This window comes from Gymnoscopelus braueri (genome assembly GCF_963280865.1).
Source record: "Gymnoscopelus braueri genome assembly, chromosome: 12".
NCBI classification, from domain to species: Eukaryota; Metazoa; Chordata; class Actinopteri; order Myctophiformes; family Myctophidae; genus Gymnoscopelus; species Gymnoscopelus braueri.
Window position 1 is genome coordinate 35,786,460 of NC_137614.1, and position 26,296 is coordinate 35,812,755.

General features: G+C 41.4%; 1 protein-coding gene across 4 annotated transcripts in view; it reads left to right on the forward strand.

Moving 5' to 3' along the window:
* ptpn11b (protein tyrosine phosphatase non-receptor type 11b) overlaps nucleotides 1-26,296 on the forward strand; it is a 67,634-nt gene that overhangs the window by 19,496 nt on the left and 21,842 nt on the right. For 2 of the 4 annotated variants that reach the window (XM_080445043.1, XM_080445041.1), the window contains exons 2-6: nucleotides 4,425-4,547; nucleotides 18,854-19,048; nucleotides 21,995-22,187; nucleotides 22,959-23,078; nucleotides 25,075-25,188. In XM_080445043.1, coding sequence (XP_080301169.1) covers nucleotides 4,425-4,547; nucleotides 18,854-19,048; nucleotides 21,995-22,187; nucleotides 22,959-23,078; nucleotides 25,075-25,188 — 745 coding nt within the window. The remainder of the gene's footprint in view (nucleotides 1-4,424; nucleotides 4,548-18,853; nucleotides 19,049-21,994; nucleotides 22,188-22,958; nucleotides 23,079-25,074; nucleotides 25,189-26,296) is intronic. The other 2 variants (XM_080445044.1, XM_080445042.1) reach the window with 1 other exon arrangement.

Here is a 26,296-nt window from a genome sequence, read left to right on the forward strand (position 1 = left end):
CGTGTGTGAGTGACAGGCTGCCACTGTCGGCCATGTTCATCCGTGTCCCAAGCAAGGGAACCTGCTGACAGCTGACAGCCTCCTCCGAGAACCCTGCTGCACGTTTGACATTTAAAAGGTAGGGTAAGTGATTTTCTTTGGTTGCAAGAAGTGTTAAATAGCTCTATATTCTGATAGTACTCATTGCTATAGAGTGTTTGTTCAGTAAAAGGAGTCTCCTTGTCTCTCCAGCTCTTTATAAAACAGAAAATGCATTTTCGTTTCAGTTTCATTTCCAATTTTATCAGGATAGAGAACTCAATCAGGATATAGATTAAACAAGTGAAATTGGAAGTGATGACACTAAGAAATGAGCAGGCAAAATTGGAACTGGAACACTATAAAAATGAAGCTTAAAAATGGGTACTTTCTCCTGATTGGCTGAGGTTTTGACACCTACCGGAAAATGTATTTTCTGTTTATTAAAGAGCTGGAGAGACGGGGAGACACCTGTTACTGAACGAACACTCTATAGCAACTTACTATCAGAATATAGTGCTTTAACCTTTTAACAAAATACTTTTTGTTTTAACCCAAAAATATCACTTACCCTACCTTTTTATAGAAAGTCATTTTTACACTTTATTGTCTCAACACCTATTCAGCAAAAATCTATACATTCCCTGTTTACAATATTGACACATATTTAGCCTTTTTGTTATCCTTATCAACTACAGGAAAATCTGTGTATATGTAAACAATAAAGTTAGTAGGGCTACTGTACCATTAGAGATGTTTCTTGCAGTATATTCACACATACATACATATCGGATAGATCTGTACATTAATGTACCCGCATGTAATAACTGACATGATTAAAATGAAAGAAATGTGTATGTAAAGGGCTTAGTTTGCAGGACAGATGACAGCCAAGGTTTCAGGTCACAAAACATTATTTTTTTTGGTAGCAGCTATACAGACTGCAGCTCTCCGCATTGTCCGGCGAGCACAGTGCCCGCACACACACGGAGGACGACACACAAGTCTTCTTTTGATCTCGGTGTCATGGGTTTATGTCATCGTAACTTCCAAATTTAGAAACCGTCCAACCAATGTTTCCGGCTGTGAAAAGCTTCCAGATGCCATCTCGACGACGCGGGGATTGCCTGATAATAAAGCCCACGTTGTTGCGTGGCCTGTGGCATCATGTTCTCGTTAGGGTGACGTTGGTTAATAAAACGCCTTTGTAAAGTTTCGATAGGAGTGTGAAAACGGGCCTGTGGTTTCGGTTTGTGAAATGCATGAGCTCTGTATGCGCTCTGTGACTCATATAGTCCATTACATTCTATAAATGTGTGCCGAAAAGGCCTCGTTTCACACTCCTGCTGAATCATTGATACGTACGAGCGCCCGGGGGTGAGGGACACTTACTACCATCGACGTTGATTGTTCTGGGGCACAGAAGTCCATGTTTTTCATGCTGGACAAAAGGCCATATGAATGGTTCCGATTGTAGAGCTTCTGAGTCATTCTAGTCCATTCATAGACTAGTCGGTCACAGTGCCATTAGGTGTCATCTTATATCTGTAATGTCCCAACTGTCTTACAGAGCCTAATCAGAAATAGTTAAAGCCCTCTTTTTTTAAATATAACAAATACTAGTGTCTTTAACATGAACAATCTCCATTCTTCTAATACCTGCTGTAAAGGTAGCACCATTATTGGACCTTTTTTATATGGAATGATGAGCTTTCAACAAAAGGTCCTCTTTATTTGACTTTCGTTTCCGGTTTGTAGTTTGTTTCGCTTACGTTTGGGGTAGTTGACTCACTCAAAGAAAACTACAAGCGCAATGGCCGCCAAGTGGGGTCAACGACGGCGCTTCTTTCCTATTGGTTGGTGGATTTATTATTTTATTTTTTATTATTCATTTACATCAAAATGTTTTGATGAAAATGTTCATCAAAGCGCAATTATTTGAGATAATCGCAATTATTTTGCATAAACGTCATAATCGTCAAAATTTTAAAAAGCGGAAATAGCAGATCTACAAGCTTACAACGCGTCACGTCGTGACGCGTTGTAGATCAGCTATTTCCGCTATTTTTAAATGTTTTTCAAAGTATAAAATTATTAAATATGTCAGTCATTTCTTTGTATATTTAAGTTATTTGTCGTATACGTTTTTATTACGAAGCCTAAAAGCCAAACAGAAATTAAGTTTTTATTCATAATGCTCCGATGTTCAATGCCAAAAACACAATTAAAATCGATAATCACAATTATTAGTGTGAAAATTAATCGTCAACTTAAATCTGTAATCGTGACAGCCCTAACCCTGACCACACACTGACAGTATTATGCTAATTTGCTGTGTGTCTTTTTGGTGTCGCTGCCGGTAAACACACCACTTAGCCACACTCGTGTCTTCAGTCTCATGTCAGTTTGATCCAGCAGCCCTCCTGCGTTCATGCACAAATGGGTCTGGGAGCAGCTAATGGCGTGTTGGATTAGCCCGAGCAGGTCACCCGGTAGTTAGGGACGTTTAACCCAGTGATCCCTGCTTTATAAATATGAGCTCCAAATCCACATGACAGACAGCCATTCACTGTGCCTCTAGCGCTTTATGCCCTGCGCCAGTGCAACGTTTTGTTAATTAAACACTATTCAATTAAATAGAGGGGAACCTTTTTTTTAATGCTACAGAACTCATGCACAATAAAGCAATATAGCAATAAAGCAGGCTTCTCTGTGGGAACAAACCAATATAAACTAGAAAAAGTGCTCCTCGGAGCACAGGTCTCCGCCAGGTTAGGTAGGTTATTGTGGCCTCCTGGTGCTATAATAGGTTGTGAAAAGGGTGCCATCTCTTCTTGGGCCTTTCACGGCAATCGGACCTTGCATTCATGATTTGAGGCATTTTGTTCCAAAAATGTGTTTTGCTAAATTATACCTGCTGGTGGCGCTATAACAGGCCAATGTGAAAAGGGTGGCATTTCTTCCTCGGCCTAGTGCAATGTGCGTGTGAAATTGCACGGAAAGCGCAAGCTGCGTTCATGATTTGAGGCATTTTGTTCAAAACGGACCAATCCTGCAAATTTTGGAAGCCAACCTTAGCCAATGAGGATGAAATATGGAAAATCGGACAGATCCGTGTTGATCACATGACTATAGAGATACTGTGTACCGATTTGCATGAAGTTTGGATAAAATCTGTAGGAGTAAATGGGTGTTACACAAATCGGCCTCCTGGTGGCGCTATAACAGGCCCATGTGAAAGATTTGGGGCAGAGGTTCTGAATTGGCATCCAGGGAGTGTGTGTGCACAGTTTCGGAGCGACCGGGCCAACGGTGCCTGAGATTAGCTGTTCACAGACAGATGGACGGACGGACACACGGACACACGGACACACAAACGGACACACGGACGGACAGGGGGTAAAACATACTCTCTCGCCATGCCTTTCGGCCTGGCGGAGACAATAATGTTTAAGTTACTGCTTAAAGAATGATATACAGTCTGGAGACCTGCAAGAGTCCTTGAGGCGGTTCTAAGGTAGTCCCCAGCTAAATGATTGATAGTTAGGGAACCAAATGGACCCTTACGGGTCTGTATCTCCCGAGTTAAATGAATGATTTTACAGTGTAGACGTGGGTCCCATAGAAGAAACAAAACAAACCGGGTGACCTTGAAATGAAAAAAAAAAAGGCTGTGTCGTGAGCATCACTGTTTTTAAAGGACTGAGAGTTTCCAAACAGTCCGCTGTGTACTTCCCCCATGATGTTAAGTGTAAACCAGTGAGTGAGTCAGCGTGCAGTGTGCTGTACCTGTGGAGTGGATGGGGATAAATATTTGCCTGCACACTGTTACACAAGAGAGGAAGGAACCGGTAATCATTAGCTGCTGCTGCTGGGGACTTACTGTAAACCTTGATGATGTCCTTCCATTCCAATCGCAGAACTCACATCGTGTTGTTTATTCACCGTGGGGGTCACACTCAAAGCTCTCACATGCAAATGTTCTCTTTGACTTCTGTGTTGACCACTTGAACTCTATACTTACTTGACCGGAGTCCCCCAAGGGTCTGTATTAGGCCCCCTCCTTTTTTCCATCTGACACCAAATGTCTTTGCCGAAAATAGCCGATTGCCGATCCACTGATTTTTGTTCGCCCCCAGAATAGGGTACGCTATTAGGGTTCAAGTGGTTAAAAAACAGGCTGGCACACTTTTAAAGGTTCATGGTTGCCACGCAAAAATCAAGATATACTGTGTGCTATTACAGCTGTAAATAATACAATATCAACACAATAGTACAATATCACAAGTGACTGTGCATAAGGTCATAGAACTTCTTTTCCATTTGGATTTTCTTTTAGTAGTTTTACCATTAATACTGAAGATGCATTGCCCAGCCTTCTCTCATGTTTTGTCATCTCTTTTCAGGTGGTTCCATCCAAACGTCACCGGCATTGAGGCAGAACAGCTGCTGTTGACGCGGGGGGTGCATGGTAGCTTCCTGGCCCGTCCCAGCAAGAGCAACCCAGGAGACTTCACTCTCTCTGTCAGGTACGGGCAGGCATGCAATGCTCATTTGGTATGTTCTTGCACTCTATTTCAATGACGTGACGCGCACGTCGCTTAACACCTACAGTACACTGCAAGTCACACAATGGACAATTGATATGCATCTAGGCGTATTCCTATGTTAATTCGCCAGGTGTGAGTCGGGAGCCTTTGAAAACTTTGTTGAGGTGCGAATTTAAAGTAGTTTTAAATCTATGCGTGTGCCTGCGTGTGCTCCTGGTCAAATAGGTTCCGGCACGGCGTGCAAGGCCGTCCAGTGAGCATTGCACCCCTGGGTACGGGACCTCTGCTCACTGCAGCTAGCAGGGTTGAAATACGGAATCGTCCCTTATTTGGAAACTAAACCCTTATTGAACTGATAAGGGACACAAGTTGTTCCTTATTTTTGGCAATCAATCATACTCTGACACAATCATACAAGTTCAAACAGCTCATAAACATACAGTTGGTTAATCACATAAACCCTCTAGACTTGGTAAACTGGACCTGAGTTGTCTCTGTACTACCGCTATTTTTCTGTCTACAAAAAATTGCTGATCTACAAGCTCACGTGACACGTTGAGCTTGTAGATCTGCTATTTTTTGGCTAATGTTCCCCCCCAGAATATGGACGCTGAGGTTCAAAACTGTACATATAATACACTTATCTTTTTATAGGCTGTAAATAAGGGACGCCGTGTGTCCCTTATTTGAACTTCAGATAGTAGCAACCCTTAACTGCAGCACAACACCTCCACTGGTTCACTTTCACTCAAATATATCTGTTTTAAAACTAGACTTATATACAGTATAGGGAGGAGATCACACCAGACTGCATCGCTGCACACTGCCAGCAAAACCATTGTTTTCCTAGGGTATCATGGTTCAACTGGCGAGCGCGCCTCAGTTGCACAGCACGTCGCATCTCGTTTTCTAGCTGTTTTTAAGATAATAATATTCTTAACTTGGGGGGGGGGGGGGGGGCTCCATACTGTTTCGATTTTCGATGCTGGTTGATGTGGTATGAACAGTGTGGGACAATGGCAAATGCAGATGAAAGTTGGATATCGTTGCTGTCGGGGCAGAAACCTCTTATCTCCATATTTAACATAACATGGAGCGTCATGTCATAGTACAGTGTCACGCAAAAGCATCTAAAGTAGCAGATCCACAAGCATCAAAAGCAGCAGATCTACAAGCTCGAAGCGCGTCGCTTCACGCCGAGTTTCAAGCTTGTGGATCTGCTCCTTTTGCTACTTTTTTAATTTGAATTCCTGAAAAGTAACAGTTTTGGATGAGGTTTCCACCCGACAGACAGATATGCCAAGACTCAACAGCTCAATATTTCCCCCCATGATTGATCACCTGGTTATTATGCATGCAGGCCCCGCTCCACAGGCACACCACACTGTTATATACGCAATGCACTGTTTTTGCCGAGGCGTTTTTCTGAAGCGCCTGCGCCAATGGAAGCAATAACATGATCTACAGTATGGTGTTATGATTCCGAAATGGGCATTCTGCATGAATGCATTTAGCATGTTCATAGTTTTACTTGTAATAAAGTAGTTTACTCTGTGGTATTGCTACTTTTACCATTCAATCCGGGAACGCATTTGTGTCATTTTAGAATTGAGCCATAGCCATTACTTTATACTTTGGCTTTTCACGCTATGAGCTTGTAGATCTGCTTTTTTTTTTTTAAATCTTGACTATTTGTGCAAATCTTTGAATATATATATATAATATATACATATATACAAGTGAACATTTTTAACTCCAATATTTGCTTCTGGGGGTCCCTGGAATAAAATATTTTGAGATGGGGGTTCGTGGCCAAATACATATAATTTTGAGGCTACTGATATAGCAACCAAACAAGAACGATGACATGTATTTGGCTGCAGAGCCCCATCTCAAAATATTTATCCAGGGACCCCCAGAAGCAAAGATTTAGTTAAAATGTTTGCTTTAAAAGAATATTTATTCAATTACCAATGACATCATTGATAGGGATTCCAAGCTAATAGAAACGACAGCCTATCTATTCCTGGAATGTTAGCATGTTGAAATTGAACTCATTGCTCTTCCATTAATAAAAAAAAACTACAATTGCAATCTTGTTTTGAAATGTACAAACCTGTCTACCGATGATGTCACTGGTATGCACGTTTCTAAAGTGTCCACATGGTCCTCTTGAGACACTAGACTGGAGGAGCCAGCCCTATCGAAGGTCTTGAAGGGCGGATCCAAAGCCTTGCGCTCGGTACCAGCGCCGCTTCCTATTGCTTCACCAATCTATGTGTGGACCAATTATATGAAGATAGGTTGAAAATGGGTAAATTAATTTTTTTAAGTCAAGGAACTGAGTACTTCTTGATTTATATATATATATATATATATATATATATATATATATATATAAGACTCAACTCATATATATATATATATATATATATATATATATATATATATATATATATATATATATATATATATATATATATATATATATATATATATATATATATATATATATATATATATATATATATATATATATATATATATATATATATATATATATATATTTATATTTTCTGCGGTGCAACTCCAGTGGAGTAGCATTAGTTGTTCTTTGGCACCTGGGGGGCTTTGTGGCTGGTGCAAAGTTCAGCCGGGTGAACAAACAAAGCTCGGGGGTGTTGTGGTCCTCGGAGCCAGGGCAGGCAGCCGATGAACCGAACGAACGCATGAGTCAGTCTGCCTGGCCTCTGTGTGTGCTGTTGGCCAAGTTGTTGAAATGGACAATGGTGAAAGAAGTAGGCTACTATGATATCTTTAAAAAAAAAAATTACTTAAGTAAAAGTAGCAATACCACAGTATAAAACTATTTATGAAACTAAATGTGTTACTCTGTCTGTTACAAGACAAAGGCCTATATTGACATGTTTTACTTGAGTAAAAGTGTTGGCATCAAAATATACTTACAAGAGCAAAGTAAAAGTACAACATTTTTCATACTTTTTTAAAATTTTTATAACAGATCTATAAGTTCACACCGCATCGCATTGCGACACATTGTCAGAGTCAGTCTGCCTGGCCTCTGTGTGCAGTTGGCCAAGTTTGAAATGGAAAGCGATCGCTTTCCCCTCCCTCCGTCCGCGTCCGTCTGTCCTTGGAGGAGGAGGAGGAGATCTCTGACACGCTTCTCGGACGTTCTTCCAGGAAAAGTTGTTGAATAACAGACTGAGGGGAAGTGGCCGTTTGCTGCCTTTTCCCGCCTGGATTTGATCACACGCCAAATCAAAGCCCCGGGAGGAAGCCAGCCACGACCTTCAGTTGCTGGAAGAAGTATTCGGAGGTTGGATTTAAGTGAAAGTAGCAGTGCCACAGTGTAAAAATACTTTGCTACAATGAAAGTCCACTATTTAAAATCTGTAGTCTTTAGTCAAAGTGCAAAAAGTTTTGGCATCAAAATATACTTAATAGCAAAAGGAAAAGTTCTAATTATGCAGAATGTCCCATGTCAGAATCATACATGTATCATGTTATTGGACTATAATTATAAGCCCTACTGTATACTTCTACAAAGTCAGTGATCTGCAGAGTAACTAATAACTAAAGTTGTCAAATAAATGTAGTGGAGTAAAAAGTACAATATCTGCCTTTGAGGTGTAATGGAGTAGTATAATGTATCAATGGAAATACTCAGTAAAGTAAAAGTACCATGTGCTTAAGTGCAGTACTTAATATATATTCTTAGTAAATATACTTTACACCTCCTTGCATGGGTGCAAAATAAGCTGGACATGACATTTTACAGAATTTGTGATAGAGAAATGTTGTATTTTTTGGTAAACAGCCTATGGCAAAGAGAGACGAAAGCGGATTTATTTTTAAAGAAGAACCAAGTCTATTTTTTTCTGATTTGGGGCGATTTTTGAACAAACCACAACTACTACACCCTGTGGCAGAGAAAGAGGCGATGTTTTACCGAGAGAGACGGAGGGAGGGAGAGAGTGAGAGGGAAGGAGGAGGGAGTTTTGTCCCTTCTCTTGGCAACGGAGACATTTCTAGGGCTCCAACTATTACCAACTGTTAAAAACTAACGATTACTTGAGCGATTATTCTATCGACGTCTTTTTCGATTTAATCGAATAGTTTGAGAAGCTGTATTTTTGTCTCCGCCAGGCCGATTTTTCATATTCCATCCTGATTGGCTAAGATTGGCTTCTAAAGTTTGCAGGAGTGACCCGTTTTGAACAAAAGGCCACAAATCACGAACGCAGCGTCCGATTGCCGTGAAACATTGCTGGCCCACAATAACCTACCTGCCCTGGCGGAGGCCTGTGCTCCGAGGAGCACATTTGTCTAGTTTCATATATTTTTTCATATATAAACAAATCGATTAACCACGTTATTTTGTACTTACACAAAATCGGTAGATATCGGTAGTATTGGTAGATACCAGATTTTCATTGGAGTCTTTTTTGCCTATAGTGACATGCCCAAAATAGGGATCGACTATTAATCAATTATTTTATCAAATTAATGATTATTATTTTGCGATAGAGATTTTTTTTTTTTTTTGGGAGCAAACACAACTTCTGTAGTGCACAGAGAGGGAGAATGTATTACAGAGAGAGAGGGAGAGGGGGGGGGGGGGTAGTTTTGTCCGAGCGGTTCTTCTCTTGGCAACGGAAGCTTTTAAGAGGCTCATCAGTGAGCGCAGTGCCTGGAAACGGGCCCAAAAGCATTTGTTAGTAGCCCTCTACTCTTTGGCTGTGCAGCTGGCGTTGGCATGGCCACGTGTGTGTGTGTGTGTGTGTGTGTGTGTGTGTGTGTGTGTGTGTGAGAGAGAGCGAGAGACACACAACGTATAAATTAGGCTTCAGGGAGAGAAGTACCACACTGTACGATCCTCAGTGTTCATTTAACTCTGAGAGTTTACAAATGGACCCGTACACTCTCAGAGTTAAAGGAGCACTTCGCCCATTTTCGCCCATTTTTTATCTTCATATAATTGGTCCCCTCACTATCGCTCATTATAAGATGCCGCAATTTCCGTCTACTCACAATGTGTCTCATTGGTGGGCTGTGAACAGTTCAGAAACCTGCCTACCAATGATCTCATCGATGGGGATTCCAAAGCTAATTACTACAGAAACTACAGCCTTTCTCTTCCTGGAAAGTTAGCTCACTGAAATAGAAGCCATTGTTCTTGCATTAATAAAAACAAAAAACGTTTGAAATCTTGTTTGAAATGATCAAACCTGCCTACCGATGATGTCACTGGTAGGCGGGGTTTCTGAACTGTCCACGACTCTCCTCTGAGACACAGAGTGAGTGGACAGAAATGGTACCAAATTAGTAGTATTGGTGAGGACCAATTTATAAATGGGTGAAGTGGTCCTTTAAGGGTTTCACTGTGTAGGCAGGCGGCGGCACTTAAGTAATGTTAAGGCGGGGGGACGCATGTTGAGGCTTGACCCCACTGCCTCTGGTGTGCACTGTGTGTGTGTGTGTGGGGGGGGGGGGGGGTATAGCGAGGTGTCATTAATCGGACACTATGGGGGGGACTGTCTAGCCACAGGGTCTGTCACATTCACACAGGCAGACAGACACCAACACCCACTCACTCACACACACACACACACACACATTCATGTGCACGCACGCATTATGGGTCAATTGGCAGAAATAGCCTCTTGGCCTGCTATAAGGGGGGGGGGGGGAGTCATTTTGAAGTGAGGCGGGGGGAGGAGGAACGGAGGAGGAAGTGAAGGTCAGAGGAAGTTGATTAACTTCAGAAGAACACAAGAGTCCAGGTCCTACACTATGACAACATGCATTTTTTCGTCTCGTCTCGCACCATGTGCTCTTTCTATCCGTGTTTACTTTGTTATTGTCAAACACGCACACGCACACAACACACACACACACACACACACACACACACACACACACACACACACAAACACACACGTTTGTATCACTATACTTGTGAGGCCAATGGCCATCATAATAAGGTCCCTTTTTAAAATAGCAGCGCTGCATCGCTCGTTGGCTTTTGTGAGCTTGCAAGATCGGCTATTTTCGGCGTGCAAAAATTGCGCTCGTCAACACTCCTCTTCAGCCTGACGCCGCGTCATGTCCGCCGGGCCGATGCGGTCATTAGAGTAGACGGAGAATATAACCCATTGAGACCGGGAACGCATCTGTGTGTCGTTTTTAGATTTCTTTGGGCTATTCAAAAATAGCAGATATACAAGCTCATAGCGCGGCACCGAGTGCCGTGCTATGAGCTTGTAGATCTGCTATTTTTTTGCATAAAATGTGTGCAAATCTTTGAATATATATATATATTTTTTTTTAAGCGAACATTTGTAACTCAAATCTTTGCTTCTGGGGATTCTACAAATGTCTTCTAAATCCTAAGTTATTTTTTTTTAAATGTATGTTGCTAATGCTATATATATCAGTGATTCTCAAACTTTTTCATGTCAAGGACCCCCAAAATTATATGTATTTGCCCGCGGACCCCCATTCTGAAGATATTTTGTTCCAGGTAACCCCAGAAGCAAAGATTTGAGTTAAAAATGTATATATATATTCAAAGATTTTGCACACATCTTCACGACTATTTAAAAAAAAATAGCAGATATACAAAGATCTGCTATTTTTTTTAATAGCCAAAGAAATCAAAATCAAAATGACACACAGACGTGTTCCCGGCCTTAACGGGATAATTATCCTTTAGCGTGCCTTATCGGAGCAGAGGAGAGGATAATTAGCCAGTCATTAGCCAGCCGGGTTCTCTTCTTACCAGGGCCATTATGAGCGGGACAGTCGGCCTCACTGTTAGAGGCCCTAATGGACGCCGAGGGACTCGAGGGGTCTTATCTCCCTCTCCCTGCCTTTCCCTCTTCTGCTTATCTCCCCCGCTCCCTTCTTTCCTGGGGGGGAGCGGGTGTTTGGGTGGGTGGGTGGGTGGGGGGGGTTTCGCTGTCAGATATGTTTTCTGGACGGAGCCAAAAGTTGCTCTTAGGGGGGAGGCTCCACTCAGAGACAGCTTTTGAAGACTGTGAGGGGGGGAGAGAGGCAGAGAGACAGACGAGAGCAGTGGTGGAAAAAGTGCTCAAATGTTTTACTTAAGAAAGTATACTGCAAATGTAGAAAGTAAAAGTACGGAATTAAGAATTTACTTGAGAAAGGTACAAAAGTATTGGCATCAAACTGTACTTAAACAACCAAACGTGGAAAGTACTCATTATGCAGAATGTCCCATTTCACAAGTTTAAAAAAAAAATTATACAAATATTTTGAAAATAGCAGATCTACAAGCTCACAATGCGTCGCATCGCAACGCATTGTGAGCATGTAGATCGCCTATTTTCAAATGGCCGAAATGTATATAGGGCTGAAGTGGTTAATGTATGTTTTATAATAATAATCAAAATCTACAAAGTAACTAGAAGTTTCCAAATAATTGTAGTGTAGTAAAAGTACAATATTTGCCTCTTGAGATGTAGTGGTGTAGAAGTAAAAGAACTGAAAATTGGAAATACTCCAGTGAAGTAAAAAATACCTCAAAATTGTATTTAAGTACAGTACTTGAGTAAATGTACTTAGTTACTTTACACCACTGAGAGAGAGGGAGAGGAAGCTTATCCAAAATATACAACCGGCCCTGAGGTTTTTTGGGAGGAAGTCTAGTGGAGTTTTCCCAGTCATCTCTCATGCTCTTTTATACACCAACAAAGAAAGACCCTGTGGAGAAAGAGAAGGGGAATATAAAACAAGGTTTTCATAGAGATTATTACCTAGGAGAGTACATTGATTTATTTATCTATCCCTCTGGCTGCTTTATTATTACATAAGGCCAGGCAGCGAGCCTACTCACTTAGACATAGTAGCTCCGCCGCTGGGAGGCTATTAATAGATTACCATCCATTGATTAGATAGATGCATGACGTGCCTGTCGTCGGGCAGAAACCTCTTATCGCCATATTTTAACTTTTTGTGTTTTTTTGTAAATCAATGTCCTACTTATGACCATACTACAGCGTCACTCAAAAGTAGCAGATCCACAGTTTTGAGCTTGTAGATCTGCTACTTTTGCTATTTTATTTGAATCCTGAAAAGTAACAGTTTTGGACATGGTGAGGTTTCCACCCGACAGAGACGATGTCCAAAACGTTTACTTTTTAGGCAATGGATCCAATGTCTAAATACCTCCAAAAAGTTAGTGACACCCACAGTCACGAAACTAGAGGGAGCGTAAACAACAATCTGGTACCACCCACCCATAAAACAAACATGGGCAAATTCTCCTTCTATAGCACGGCCACCAAGGTATGGAATAGTCTAACCCCATCCCTCAACCCCAGGGATGGGGGTCGCTGGGCTCATTTAAAACGTCTCTAAAAACTCATCTTTCTGGAGGCCATAAGAGGAGGTAGTACCAGTTTCCCGGTAGACAGACGACCCCCTCACATTTGTTTGTATATATATTTTTTATTTTTCATGTTTTCTTTTGTACATAGTGGTATTTTTTCTCTGTATTTTCATGTTGATTTTAACTGTTTGGTTGCTACTATATATGTCTATGAAATTAATTCAAGGACCCCAACGGAAACAAGTCCGCAAGGACTTTTTTGGTCAGACCTTTTAGACAAAAGTAATATAAATGTAACTGTGTTGTTTTACATTCTTTTGCCTAATAAAAATTTCAATCAATTTCAATCAATGTAGTTTATTCGCTCCTGTTTGTTTGTTTGCTGGTTTGTTTGCTAGATAACATGAGAACAGACGGTGTATTTTCATGAATCTTGATGGGAATGATCAGTAGGCTGATCTGAAGAGATGGATGGATGGATGGCAAATTATTTTGGTCGCATCAATCCAGTGCAGAAGCAATGGAGTAGTTAGGGAAACGCATACAGTAATAATGAATAATGATGCCGCACATAATGGTTACATGATTGGTACACAGAGTTTAAGTGTGTCCTGGTGTTCAGGCACACAGATCAATGAGGAGAAATGAATGCTGTAGTGTAAGATACAAAATGATTGTTTCAGGCTGTCCTTGAGTCAGAAAGGTTTTAAACCTCGACACAGTATAACGGCTGTGTTCTCTCTCTCTCTCTCTGTATCTCTCTCTCTCTCTGTATCTCTTTCTTTCCTTTGTAAGCCATTGTCTGGTTTGCAAAGAGCTTGTAGTTGCACCCACAGTTACACATATAAAACATGTTTGAATAATAGGCTTTACTCGCATGTTATGGAGTGTAATTTACAGTACATGAAAATAAATGGTACTGTAGGTGGGTGGACATTATCCTGGTACATTATCACTACAGCTATACAGTTGCATGTTGAGACCACCAACTTACAATATTCCCTTTAAAAATAAACAGTTTCTATGAAGCCCATGTCTATAATTCATTTTAACACATTTGTAATGCATTATAATCCGTTTTATAATTGCATTTATAATCCCTCATACTCATAATACTCATATAACTATAATCAAAACATCATAAATCATGTTATAATGACTTATAAGGTCAAGCTTGTACAGGTAAATGGATTATACTGTAGTCTGTAAGTAATGGCATTCCTGGAGTTGTAGGCAGAAACCTTTTGTGTGTTTGTGTCACTTTTCTTAAAGCACCAAATGGCCGCTTATAGTGGCTTACTGTATAATCGCACTATAATGTACCGTATTATAATGGTTATTATAGTGCATTATAGAATAGTTTTAACAACTATGAGAATTAGAAGGCACTATCTTCTTCTTCTTTTCCTTTCGGCTGTTTACTTCAGGGGTCTCCACAGCGAACCATCTGCCTCCATCTCACACCAACTAACTTCATGTCCTCTTTAACTTCATCCATAAATCTCCTCTTTGATCTTCCTCTAGGCCATTGGTTCTCAAAGTGGGGTCCTTGAGGGAGTTCCCGGGGGTCTCCCCAGCTAAATGATGGATAGTTAGGAACCAAATGGACCCTTATGGGTCTGTAACTCTGAGAGTGTACAAATGGAACCGTTTCATTTGTACACTCTCAGAGTTAAACTAACATTGATTTTACAATAGAAATTGGGGTCCCAGAGATAGAAATGCCATTAAATGGGGGTCCGTAGCCTAATGCATGTCAAACTGGGTCAAGGTCTGGGGCAGCTTAGCATATCCCTTTGCCCTGGTTCGTTCTGGTTCTTGTCCGATCGTTCATGTACCTGATTGTACGTGGAAAGAAGCTTTTTTTGCAGTCTATTGCTAGTAGCTTTGAGACTGCGTAGACGTTTTCCATGCGGCAACGTCTCAAACAGTCTGTGGTTGGGATGGTTTCAATCTTTGATGATTCCTCGTGCTTTGCTGACACCGCGTTCGTCGTACAGGGCTTGGATGGGGGGGGAGATCACATCCGCTGATGCGTTCGGCTGTCCGCAGACTCCGCACAACCGTCTGCATTGCCTTGCGGTTGAGCTCTGTGCAGCTGCCATACCAGGCAGTGTCGCAGCCAGTCAGGATGCTCTCTGTGGTGCCTCTGTAGAAAGCTCTAAGGACTTTTTTAACCCATACCAGCTTTCTTCACCACTCGCTCTTTCTGTACTGCCCAGGTGAGATCTTCAGCTCAAAACGCATCCCTGAGGGGCTCCTGTGCTGAGGGTCAGGGGGGCAGAAGTTATAGTTCCCATCCTTACCACCTGACGTTGCTCTGTCAGTAAGTCAAGGTTAGGTTAAGACTTTGACAGGGGCCATTTTCGAATTGCAGCCTCCTGAAGGTGTATCTTTAGGGCAGTTTTGAAAGTGAGTAGGGTTTCACACTCCTTTTACTCCTTTTGGTAGGGCATTCCACGTTTTTGTTTGAATAGCATGAGAACGAGTTCATTCCCTTTGTTGAGCCAAATCTGGGTTGAACATGATCCGTGGAGCTGCCTCTGGTGTTATGATCGTGGACTTCATTAACGTTTTGGAAGTATTTTGACAAATACCAGGGGGATCCCAATGTTGTGTCGAATCTTGTAGACCAGGCCCATAGCAAGTTGCTGTACTCTGTCTTCAACCCTGAGCCATCCAACCCTAGCAAAGTGAGCAGGGGTTATAACTATAATTATTGTGTTATAAACAGACTATAATATAAGTATGTTTAAAATGCGTTATAGAAATGGGCTTCATAGAAAGCATTACCAGAAATGTCTCTGTACAGAGAGAGGGAGAGCGAGAGAGCGAGAGAGAGAGAGAGAGAGGGGCAGGAGAGTGCCTGAAAATGTAATTGGGTGCATTTAGGTGATTCTGGAGTCTTTTAATGGCGTTCAACTCTTGGAGGGCATATAGGCCTCATGGAGCCTGAGAGGAGGCGCCATGCTGGGGCAGAGGGGGGCCATCAAGGGGGGGTCCCTGTGGAGACAGGTGGCCCGCTGCCAGCAGCCCATGATACAGACAGAAACCTCTTATCTCCATATTTTAACCTTTTGTGTTCATTTGGTAAATGAACGCCCTCTACTTGATCATACTACAGCGTCAGAAAAAAGTATCCAAAATAGCAGATTTACATGCTCGAAACGTGGCGCGAAGTGACGCGTTTTGAGCCTGTAGATCTGTTGTTTTTGTGTGTGTGTGTTTTTTTAAATATTGAACCCAATGAAAAATATCAACAAGATACCAATTGGCAGAAAAGAAACGGTTTCGGCCATACAAGGTTTTCACTCGACGGTGACGATATACGTAGCAATTACCAGAAAACACTGAGAGATGAGTCTGATGATGGAGACAGAGACAGAGAGACGGAGAGAGAGAGAGCTCTTGACAGAAAGTGACGGAGGGAATGGATAGAAGGAGAGGAAAAGGAAATGGCATTTTCATGCCGGACAGAGAGAGTGAAAAGGGATGGAGGTAAATAGGATTTGTGTCACTTGATACGACCATTAGATGATAATCAGTTTGGAGAGAGAGAGAGAGGGGGGGATAGAGAGACAGACAGACAGACAGACAGACAGAGGCTCCATGCATCAGATAGACTAGCACAGTGAAATCATGTGTTGATTTAACTCTTATCATCAGTCTTTTAAGGGCAGGTGCTCTGCAGTAGAGTGTCTGACTGCCCGAGAGTGTGTGTACGTGTACGTGTTGTACGTGTGTGTACAGGATGCTCTGTGTTCGTTATGCTGAAGGAAAATAACTTAGATACGCAAGATAGAAAGAAAGAACTGTGAATCCAGCATCTGAGACTTTATATGATTTCTTGTTTCCACAGCGTGTGTGTGTGTGTGTGTGTGTGTGTGTGTGTGTGTGTGTGTGTGCGTGTGTGCGTGTGTGCGTGTGTGCGTGCGTGCGTGCGTGCGTGCGCGATCCACATGTTTTGCATTTGTAACACACAGATTTAAAGCTTCCTTTCCACTTAAGTCAGTTCAATATGCAAAGTGACAGCAAATGTTTCTTTATCTGTCCGGTCAGCAGGTAAACCTGCTCTCCACATAAGATTAAAATATCATCGTCCAAAACTGTTTTTTGTTTTCAGAAAATGGGAAAAAGAACCAATAAGTGTTCCAATTCAAAGGGATATTTCACTTTCAATATTAAAAATAAATGAAAAAAAGTAATGGAAAAATCTCGGCCCCCTCACGCATTAGAATGTCCTTCTAATGAGTGAGGGGGCCGTGATTTTTCCATTACTTTTTCATTTATTTTATATTTATATTTTGTATGTTTATTTTATTTGAAAGTGAAATATCCCTTTAAGCTCTTGTTAATACTTTTCATTGGCACAGTATAAAACCCAGACTTAACCACTTTCACTTTCACTTATTTTTGTTTAAAAAATGTTAAGCCATTTTTGCTACTTTCGTGTGACACTGTAGTATGAGGGAGTAGGGCGTTAGTTTGCACACAAAAAAAACCCATACAAAGTTACATTATGGAAATATGTGCCTTTCTGCCCGACAGCAACGGTATGAAATCTACAAATAAAAAAACACAAATCGTTAGTGGTGGAGATTTCCATCAAAAGATACATCTCTCTCTCTCTCTCTCTGTCTCTCTGTCTCTCTGTCTCTCTCTCTCTCTCGGGCTTGGATAAACAGCTAGTGCGCTCTAAAATAGATAAGCCATATTTAATCTGTCCTTGTCTTTTGTTCCCGTTCCTGAAAGACCCAGTGGTTTTGTTTTTGTCACCGTACTGATGTCAGCAGAGCAAACAGAAGGTCACACAGCTGTTTGATTGTGTTGCATGACTCTGGTTCCCAACGACTCTGGGGGGGGGGGGGTGGTTTCCAAGGGGCCCCCAGCTAAATGATTGATAGTTAGGAACCAAATGGACCCTTACGGGTCTGTAACTCCCGAGAGAGTACAAGGAACCAAATGTATGAGTGTACAAATGGAACCTTACAGGTGTACGTACTCACATGCATGTCTGTATGTGTACACATTGTTTGTGTGCGTTAAAGGGTACCAAATATAATGCTTAATTTATACTCCGTCTTTCGATGGTGTCGCGTCCTGAAAACATCCGATCTACAAGCTCACAACGTGCCACATTTTTGCTATTCAACAAAAATGTGGAATGCCCTACCAAAAGGAGTAAAGGAGTGTAAAACCCTACTCATTTCAAAACTGCCCTAAAAACTGCCCAATTCGAAAATGACCAGGTCTTAAACTAACCCCTCCCCGAACTCTTCCTCTTTTTTCTCTTGTACATATTTTTAATTTTTCATACCAGTAACCTGTAAGCTGATTGTGTGACGTTCTGTATAGTAGTGTGTATATCTGTCTGTCTCTTATATGTCGTCATGATTTGTGTGCGTGGGGATCTCATTTAAAACAAGCTTAGTGTTTTATGAGTATAAAATGTACTGGACCATGTACTGTTGTTCTCATGTCTTACTAAATAAAGTACATCAATCAAATCCCTGGAACAAAATATTTTCAGATGGGGGGTTTGTTTTTGTCTGATGTCAAATACTTATAATTTTTCACTAGAAAACTGTTGGGATTTAGAAGACATTCATAGAATCCCTCAGAAGCAAATATTTGAGTTACAAATGTTCGCTTTAAAAAAATATATATCTTCAAAGATTTGCACACATTTTCACGATTTTTTTCCAAAAAAATAGCAGATCCACAAGCTCATTGCGCGGCACTCGGTGCCGCGCAATGAGCTTGTAGATCTGCTATTTTTTTAATAGCCCAAAGAAATCAGAAAAATGACACAGATGCGTTCCCGGTCTTAATTGGTTATAAACAAGAAAAAGGTGCGCTGGCTCTTGACGTCTCTTAGTGACTGAAAGGAATGTTTTGCTCTGTACAGGAGGGGCGATGAGGTCACCCACATTAAGATCCAGAACTCGGGGGACTACTACGACCTGTACGGCGGGGAGAAGTTCGCCACGCTGGCGGAGCTGGTCCAGTACTACACCGAGCAGCACGACCTGCTGCGCGAGAGGAACGGCCACGTCATCGAACTCAAATACCCGCTCAACTGCAAGGACCCTACCTCTGAGAGGTATAAACATACGCACATGGCACATCATTATGCACACACATGCACACACACTATCTACAGTACAGGCCCAATTCTAACCCCTGACCCTAAACCTAAACTAAAATAGGGACGCCACGTTGAAAAGTGTGTGTGTGGGTTTTTATAAATATCGAACCAATGAAAAGTATTAACAATAAATATTAACTACATTGGATCCATTGGAACACACATTCTTACTAAGGAAGGCTTCCACCCAGTGGTGTAAAGTAACTAAGTACATTTACTCAAGTGCTGTGCTCAAGTACAATTTTGAGGTATTTTTACTTTACTGGAGTAGAAGTAAATGTACTGACAATTGGAAATATTCCAATTGTCAGTACTTTTACTTCTACTCCACTACATCACAGAGGAAAATATTTTACTTTTACTCCAATACAATTATTTGAAAACTTACTAGTTACTTTATAGATTTAAATTATTATCACAAAACATACATTACCCACTTCAGCCCTATATACATTTCTTTAAGTATATTTTTATGCCAATACTTTTGTACTTTTACTCAAGTAAATTTAGATTACTGGACTTTTACTTGTAACAGCGTAATTCTACACTGCAGTAATTGATACTTTTACTTAACACATCAGGTGCCAGCATTTTTTCATAACAACTTACGTTGGGTGCCAGCATTCTCCCCATTGACTGCGCTTTGCTGTTTAAAGCTCTAGACTCCACGAGGAGCAAATCCATGTAAAAAAAAACATCCATTCATGTTGCGCGATGACCCTGGCTACAGCCTGGAACGATAACATTTCACTCGCGAGTTACAATGGGGGGGGATCGCGCATCGCGCATGACCGGTTTTCCCCACCGGAAACAGATTCGGAGATATAGGTGTTTTAAAGAAGGAAATAGACAGGAAGTGGATGGCAGCCATGTTTTTTTTTTCCGGTGATCTATCTGGCCTATCCTTCTCAAGATCACAATGGGTACTCCCAGAGCTGCTCTAGCCCCGCCCGTGTGGAGAAAAACGAAAAAAACAAAAAGACATATTTCACGGTCTGGACCGTGTTCGGCACCGGACCGCTACTCTGCGCAAACACGGTTCAGACCGTGTTTGGCACCCGATGTGTTAAGTAAAAAAATGTAGTACTTTTTCCACCACTGGTTCCACCCGACAGTAAGAATATATATTCATGTACACGTAAACAGGGACGCACGTTCAAGCAGACGCAGCGGGCGGTGTTTGTTCTGTTGTGTTTGAAGTCAGTGGGCACAGTAACACTAAGTTGTAAATACAGGCACCCGGCACCTACACACCTCATCAAAGTAGAGACGAGTGCCACGGGAGTATGTCGAGAACAAACACACACGCATTGGCGCGTGCAATCGCACATTTTGAAATGTTGTTTTGAAGCCCCCATGCAGCGTTTGCCCTGTGTTAGGGGTCGTTACACATTGGGGGCATATTTTCTTAGATGAATTCGCCCCAAAATATGTTGCAGAGTTCATGTGGTTAAAAATCACCACATTTCATTTCAGTTGATTGGTGAGACTGTGTCTGTTTTTATGTGCATGATGTCGCTTTATTCTCTCTCTCTCTCTGTCTGTCTGTCTGTCTGTCTGTCTGTCTGTCTGTCTGTCTGTGCGTGCATCTGTGTCGTGTGAGGTGCGCTCTCGGCTCCTATTGGGTCCTCCTATTTGGTTTCTGTGGGTTTTGTTTCCATACAGCCAGGGTCTCTTGTCGTAATACTCTCTCACGCACACACACACACACACACACAACGTTTGCTCACCGCATAGGAAAAACACACACACATTCACCCCAAAATATGTTGCAGAGTTCATGTGGTTAAAAAATCACCACATTTCATTTTGTTTCAGGTGATTGTTGAGAATATGTCTGTTTTTATGTGCATGATGTCGCTTTATTCTCTCTCTCTCTCTCTGTCTGTCTGTCTGTCTGTCTGTCTGTCTGTCTGTCTGTCTGTCTGTCTGTCTGTCTGTCTGTCTGTCTGTCTGCGTGCATCTGTGTCGTGTGAGGTGCGCTCTCGGCTCCTATTTGGGTCCAGGAACAATTTGTGATCTCTGGTTTTTGGTTTCTGTGGGTTTTGTTTCCATACAGCCGGGGTCTCTTGTCGTAATACTCTCTCACGCACACACACACACACACACACACACACACACAACGTTTGCTCACGTCACCGCATAGGAAAAACACACACACATACACACACACACACACACACACACACACACACACACAACGTTTGCTCACCGCATAGGAAAAACACACACACACACACACACACGCACACATGCAGGTTGTCACGTTCACATCAGCGGAGGAGTTCATCTGTAGAGACAGACTGAGCTCCTGACTTCCTGAGTCTGTAGTAGAGCTACAATATACAAATACTAAACGCTATCGATACATGTGGTTATATCATGTTCATTACCGAAGAATATGGAAGCAAGTTGCAGTTGAAGGACCATACATATTTCTTTGGCTATTAGAAAATAGCATTTTTATTTTATAATAGCGAATGTCCATGGAACAAAATATTTTGAGGTGGGGGTCCGCGGCCAAATACATATCATTTTGGGTGGTCCTTGACATGGAAAAAGGTTTGAGTACCACTGATATTATAGCAACATATGTTTTTCAGAAAACTGATAGGACATCTGTAGAATCCCCAGAAGCAAAGATTTGAGTTACAAATGTTCGCTTTAAAAAAATCAATATATATGTTCAAAGATTTGCAAAAATGTTACACAGATGCATTCCCGGTCTTAGTGGGTTGATAAAACTGCATAATGGAGCCAGAGTGTGCGACACTTTTGCTCCTCTGTTCAGGTGGTTCCACGGACTCACAGACAAGGGGAAGCCTGGCAGTGTACAGGCACTGCCCTGTTACCACTCCAACTTGACATCTATGTCATACGTTCTTGTTCTCTTCTGTTCAGGTGGTTCCACGGGCATCTCTCTGGGCGCGATGCAGAGAAGCTGCTCACAGACAAGGGGAAGCCTGGCAGCTTCCTGGTACGGGAGAGCCAGAGCAAACCGGGCGACTTTGTCCTGTCGGTGCTCACCAACGAAGAGAAACACGACAATGTGGACCGCAAGACCAAGGTCACACACGTCATGATACGCTATCAGGTAAACAATAAACAATACCGTATATCATTGCTGTCGGCCAGAGACCTCTTATCTCCATGTTCTAACTTTTTGTGTTTTTTCATAAATGAATACATGTTAACACATTGGGTGCCAGAATTCTATAATAACAGATTACGTTCGGTGCCAGAAATCTCACCCTTGCGCTGCATTGTGCTGTTTAAATCTGTAGACTCCATGACGAGCAATCCATCTCTCACGCGAGTCACCATGGCGGAGTAATCTCGGATCGAACGGGACTCGTTTTGCCCACTGTAAAAAGTTAAGGAGATACAGAGGTTTTTAGCCAGGAGATGGATATATCTGCTGGAAACCTCACGTCCAAAACAATTACTTTTCAGCAGAAAAGTAACGGTTTTGTACGTGAGGTTTCCACCCGACAGAGACCATATATTCTGGTGTTTTATCTCAATGGTTCTCACTCTTTTTTTCTTGTCAAGGACCTCCAAATGTATAAATGAATTGGCTGCGACCCCTCCCATCTGAAATATTTTTTTTGCCAAGGGATAAATAGTCAAAATTCTATGCTCACAACACCTCACATTGCGACGTGCTGTGCTTGTAGAGCTGTTATTTTCAAATAGCAGCTGTATGGTTAAACTGATGCTACCTGGGGTGCTATATTATGCTATATTAACAAATTTAGCTGGGGACCCCTTCAAGGACCCCTGGGTTGCCCACGGACCCCAGTTTCCGGTGAAACAGAAATTAGTCATTTTCGAGCTGACAGACATTGTCTGCGCTTCCCTCCAGCAGGACGGCAAATACGACGTGGGCGGTGGAGAGAGGTTCGACACGCTGGCCGACCTGGTGGAGCATTACAAGAAGAACCCCATGGTGGAGAAGAGTGGCATCGTAGTTCACCTCAAACAGGTGAGGGCGGGACAGCCATGGGCGCTGTAAAACCATCAAACCCTACTGTATGTATACCACTGTTTGTCTACCTCTGGTCTGGGGCCCTCCAGGGGTCCTCTGTACTGTAACTATGAGGCCCCTTTTCCGCCAAAAGAACATTGGTTCTAGAACTGGTTCCGTTCTAGAACCTTAGTGCTTTCTCGGAACCGGACACGAACCGGCTTACGTTTCCACCAGTTTACAGCACCATTATAATTAGGGGCAGGAGTCCCCTGTTGCTCCAGGTTCGATTCCAGCCCTGGCCAACAATGTGTCAAATATGACCGGTCAAAGTGTCCATTTAACAGGGGAAATTCAATCGTCAATGGCAGTTACACTTTTCTTTACTTTTTTTGAATGATGATTTTTTGCTTGCTTTTGCCATTGTTTATATCGCATTTGCATCTTCCAACCTGTAGATTAGTGACACGCCCACTTAAAAAAACACGTATTTTTTGGTTCCAGTTCCGAACCAACTTTTAGGGTTCTGAACCAAGGAATTTTCAGTGGAAACATTCTGAACTGGTTCAAACTTAAGCGGAAAAAAAGAACGGAAACGATTCAACCACAAAGGAAGCAAGCTTCGGCATTTTTGTGTATAATCCACATTGGCGTTTTTTTTTAATCATGACATATTCTCCTGGACCCGAAGTTGAGAACCAGCTAAATATTCTAGGGACATCATATCGGTATCGGCAATATTGGCCTTAAAAGTGCAATATCAAAATCTATTTTAGCTTTGTAGTATTTTATTTTATTATGTATGTATGTATGGTAAACCCCACTGGCTTTATATTTGGCTCTTATATTATTTGCTCCGCTCCTTTTCCCCCTCTACACCTACACCTCTATGTTCGCCCTTGGATATGGAAGCTAGAGTTATTCTCAGTTATGCACCAGTGTTGCGTGCTGAAAATAGCTGATCTATAAGCTCACAATGCTCACAATGCAGCTTGTAGAGCGGCTATTTTCAGCGAGCGACACTGGTGCACCGCCAAGTATAAATGAAGCCAGTCCTTTTTTTTGCTGGAAAACCTTTAATATGCCAAATTTGCTATGAGTGAGCATTGCAGGTGAGGTGAGGTGAGGGGTGTGCATGAATATTGAATGAAGCCCTGATAGTGCTTGAATTGTATTGAATATTTAATTCCTGGATAACTTTTACAATTACCAGTACATGATCTCACATAGCCTAACATTCAGTAATAGCTAGAGAGAGGGCTGGCCTTTAAATTGGCTCTTTCATGAAAATATGAAGCATTGGAGAAACTCTGACCAGGCACTTAGAACTTAGAGGGTGTTTTAAAGTGGAAGTTTAAGAACTCTGTCAAAAACTGGAGAGAAAGCTTGACGTCACAGTACTAATCTACAACTAACTTTTACGTTTAGTTTTGAAGGATGCTGTGTTGTAGTGAATCAGAGGTTGAGTAGAGTAGCCAAAAACTGTACTCAAATAAAAGTATTGTTACTTTAAAATACTAATGACTCAAGTAGTTATACAAATAATTACTTGTGTAATAAGTTATGTCATATAATCCTATTTATTGTTAGATAATTAGAATGTCATTGAAATTGGCTGAAGTCTCTCTGAGAGAATGGGATAATTAGAACATGCATAAAAGTAACAAGCAGAATGTAGCCAAATTATTAGAAAATATTTACTTTTACTCTTTTACATTTGGCCCGAATGTAAAGGAGTAAAACTAACATTTTGTCTTCACAAATATATTTGATTAAAAGTGAAAAGTATGTTCCATTGAAATTACTCTTACTAGTACAATGTATTCACAAGTTACCTAAGTACAGTAAGTTATTGAGTAAATGTAACTCGTTACTACCCACCTCTGGGAACCACCTCTATAAACCAAACTCATATAGCAATGAAACATAGCAATGAAATGTTATCGCATCGTTTTTAATGTTGTGCTAATTTTCATATTTTCTATCCTCATAATGTTGTCTTTTATAACCACAGCCCTTCAATGCGACGAGAATAAATGCTGCCAACATTGAGAACAGGGTACGAGAACTCAACAAGGTAGCCGACAACTCGGAGAAGCCCAAACAAGGGTTCTGGGAAGAGTTTGAGGTACAGTATGTGTATTTTACTGCCATGGGATCCACTTGAATAATGCTTTACTTCCACAATCCCTGAAGTTTCATGTGCTCGTATATAGACGAGAACACTGGTGTACTGCTACTATTGTTAGTACATAGATCTTGTATATACAGTAGTCAATGTCGGACAGAAACCTTCTCAAAGTACTTTAACTTTTTATGTTTTTTTCGTACATTAATACGCCTACTATCTTCGTGCAACAGTGTCGCACAAAAGTAGCAAAGATATCCAATCTACAAGCTCACAACGTGACGCATCGCAACGGGTTGTTGTTTTCCATTTCCTGTAAAACATACCAAGGTTTCCACCTGATAGTATTTGTCTATATTGTATGCAGATGTTTTTTCCCCCGTTTCTTTCCTCCCTAATCAGTATATTGTTTAATGCTGTTACAATGTCCGATGAGCTGAACAAAAAGGACTTTATACTCTTATGGATGTACCCGTAAATAAGACGTAACAATAAAGATCACCTTGAACCTTACCCAAGATTTAAACCCGAGATACCTACAGTATCAGGAGAGAGAACTACAGGATACATATTAAACGAGTGAAATTTTGAAATGATGTCATAAAGAAATTAGCGGACAAAATTGGAACTGGAACACTATAAAATTGAAGCTGATAATTGGGTACTCTTTCCCGATTGGCTGATGATCGGTCAACCACCTGAAAATTTATTTTCTGTTTATTAAAGAGCTGTAGAGAAAGGGAGACCCCTGTTACTGATCAAACACTCTATAACAATGATTACTATCAAGAATATAGTGCTTTAACCTTTTGACAAAAAACATTTTGTTTTAACCAAAAAATATCATTAGCTTTAACATAATTTATTAATTACAAAACAAAAAGTTCCATAATACAGCTTAAAGTAAAGTGTTATTCAGATGAGACGAGTGCTGCTGCTGCTGAATTGTTTTCCGTCTTTCGGTTGGTTTATGCAAAACATGGAAATCAGCGGTTTGCAGCCTCCACCCGCTGGGGCGTCACGTTTTTTGTCATCTGAAGAAGTTTTGGGCGAATGGGGATTTGAATGTGACTAACGTTCTTCTTGTGAAGAAAAAAAAAGTCGCATT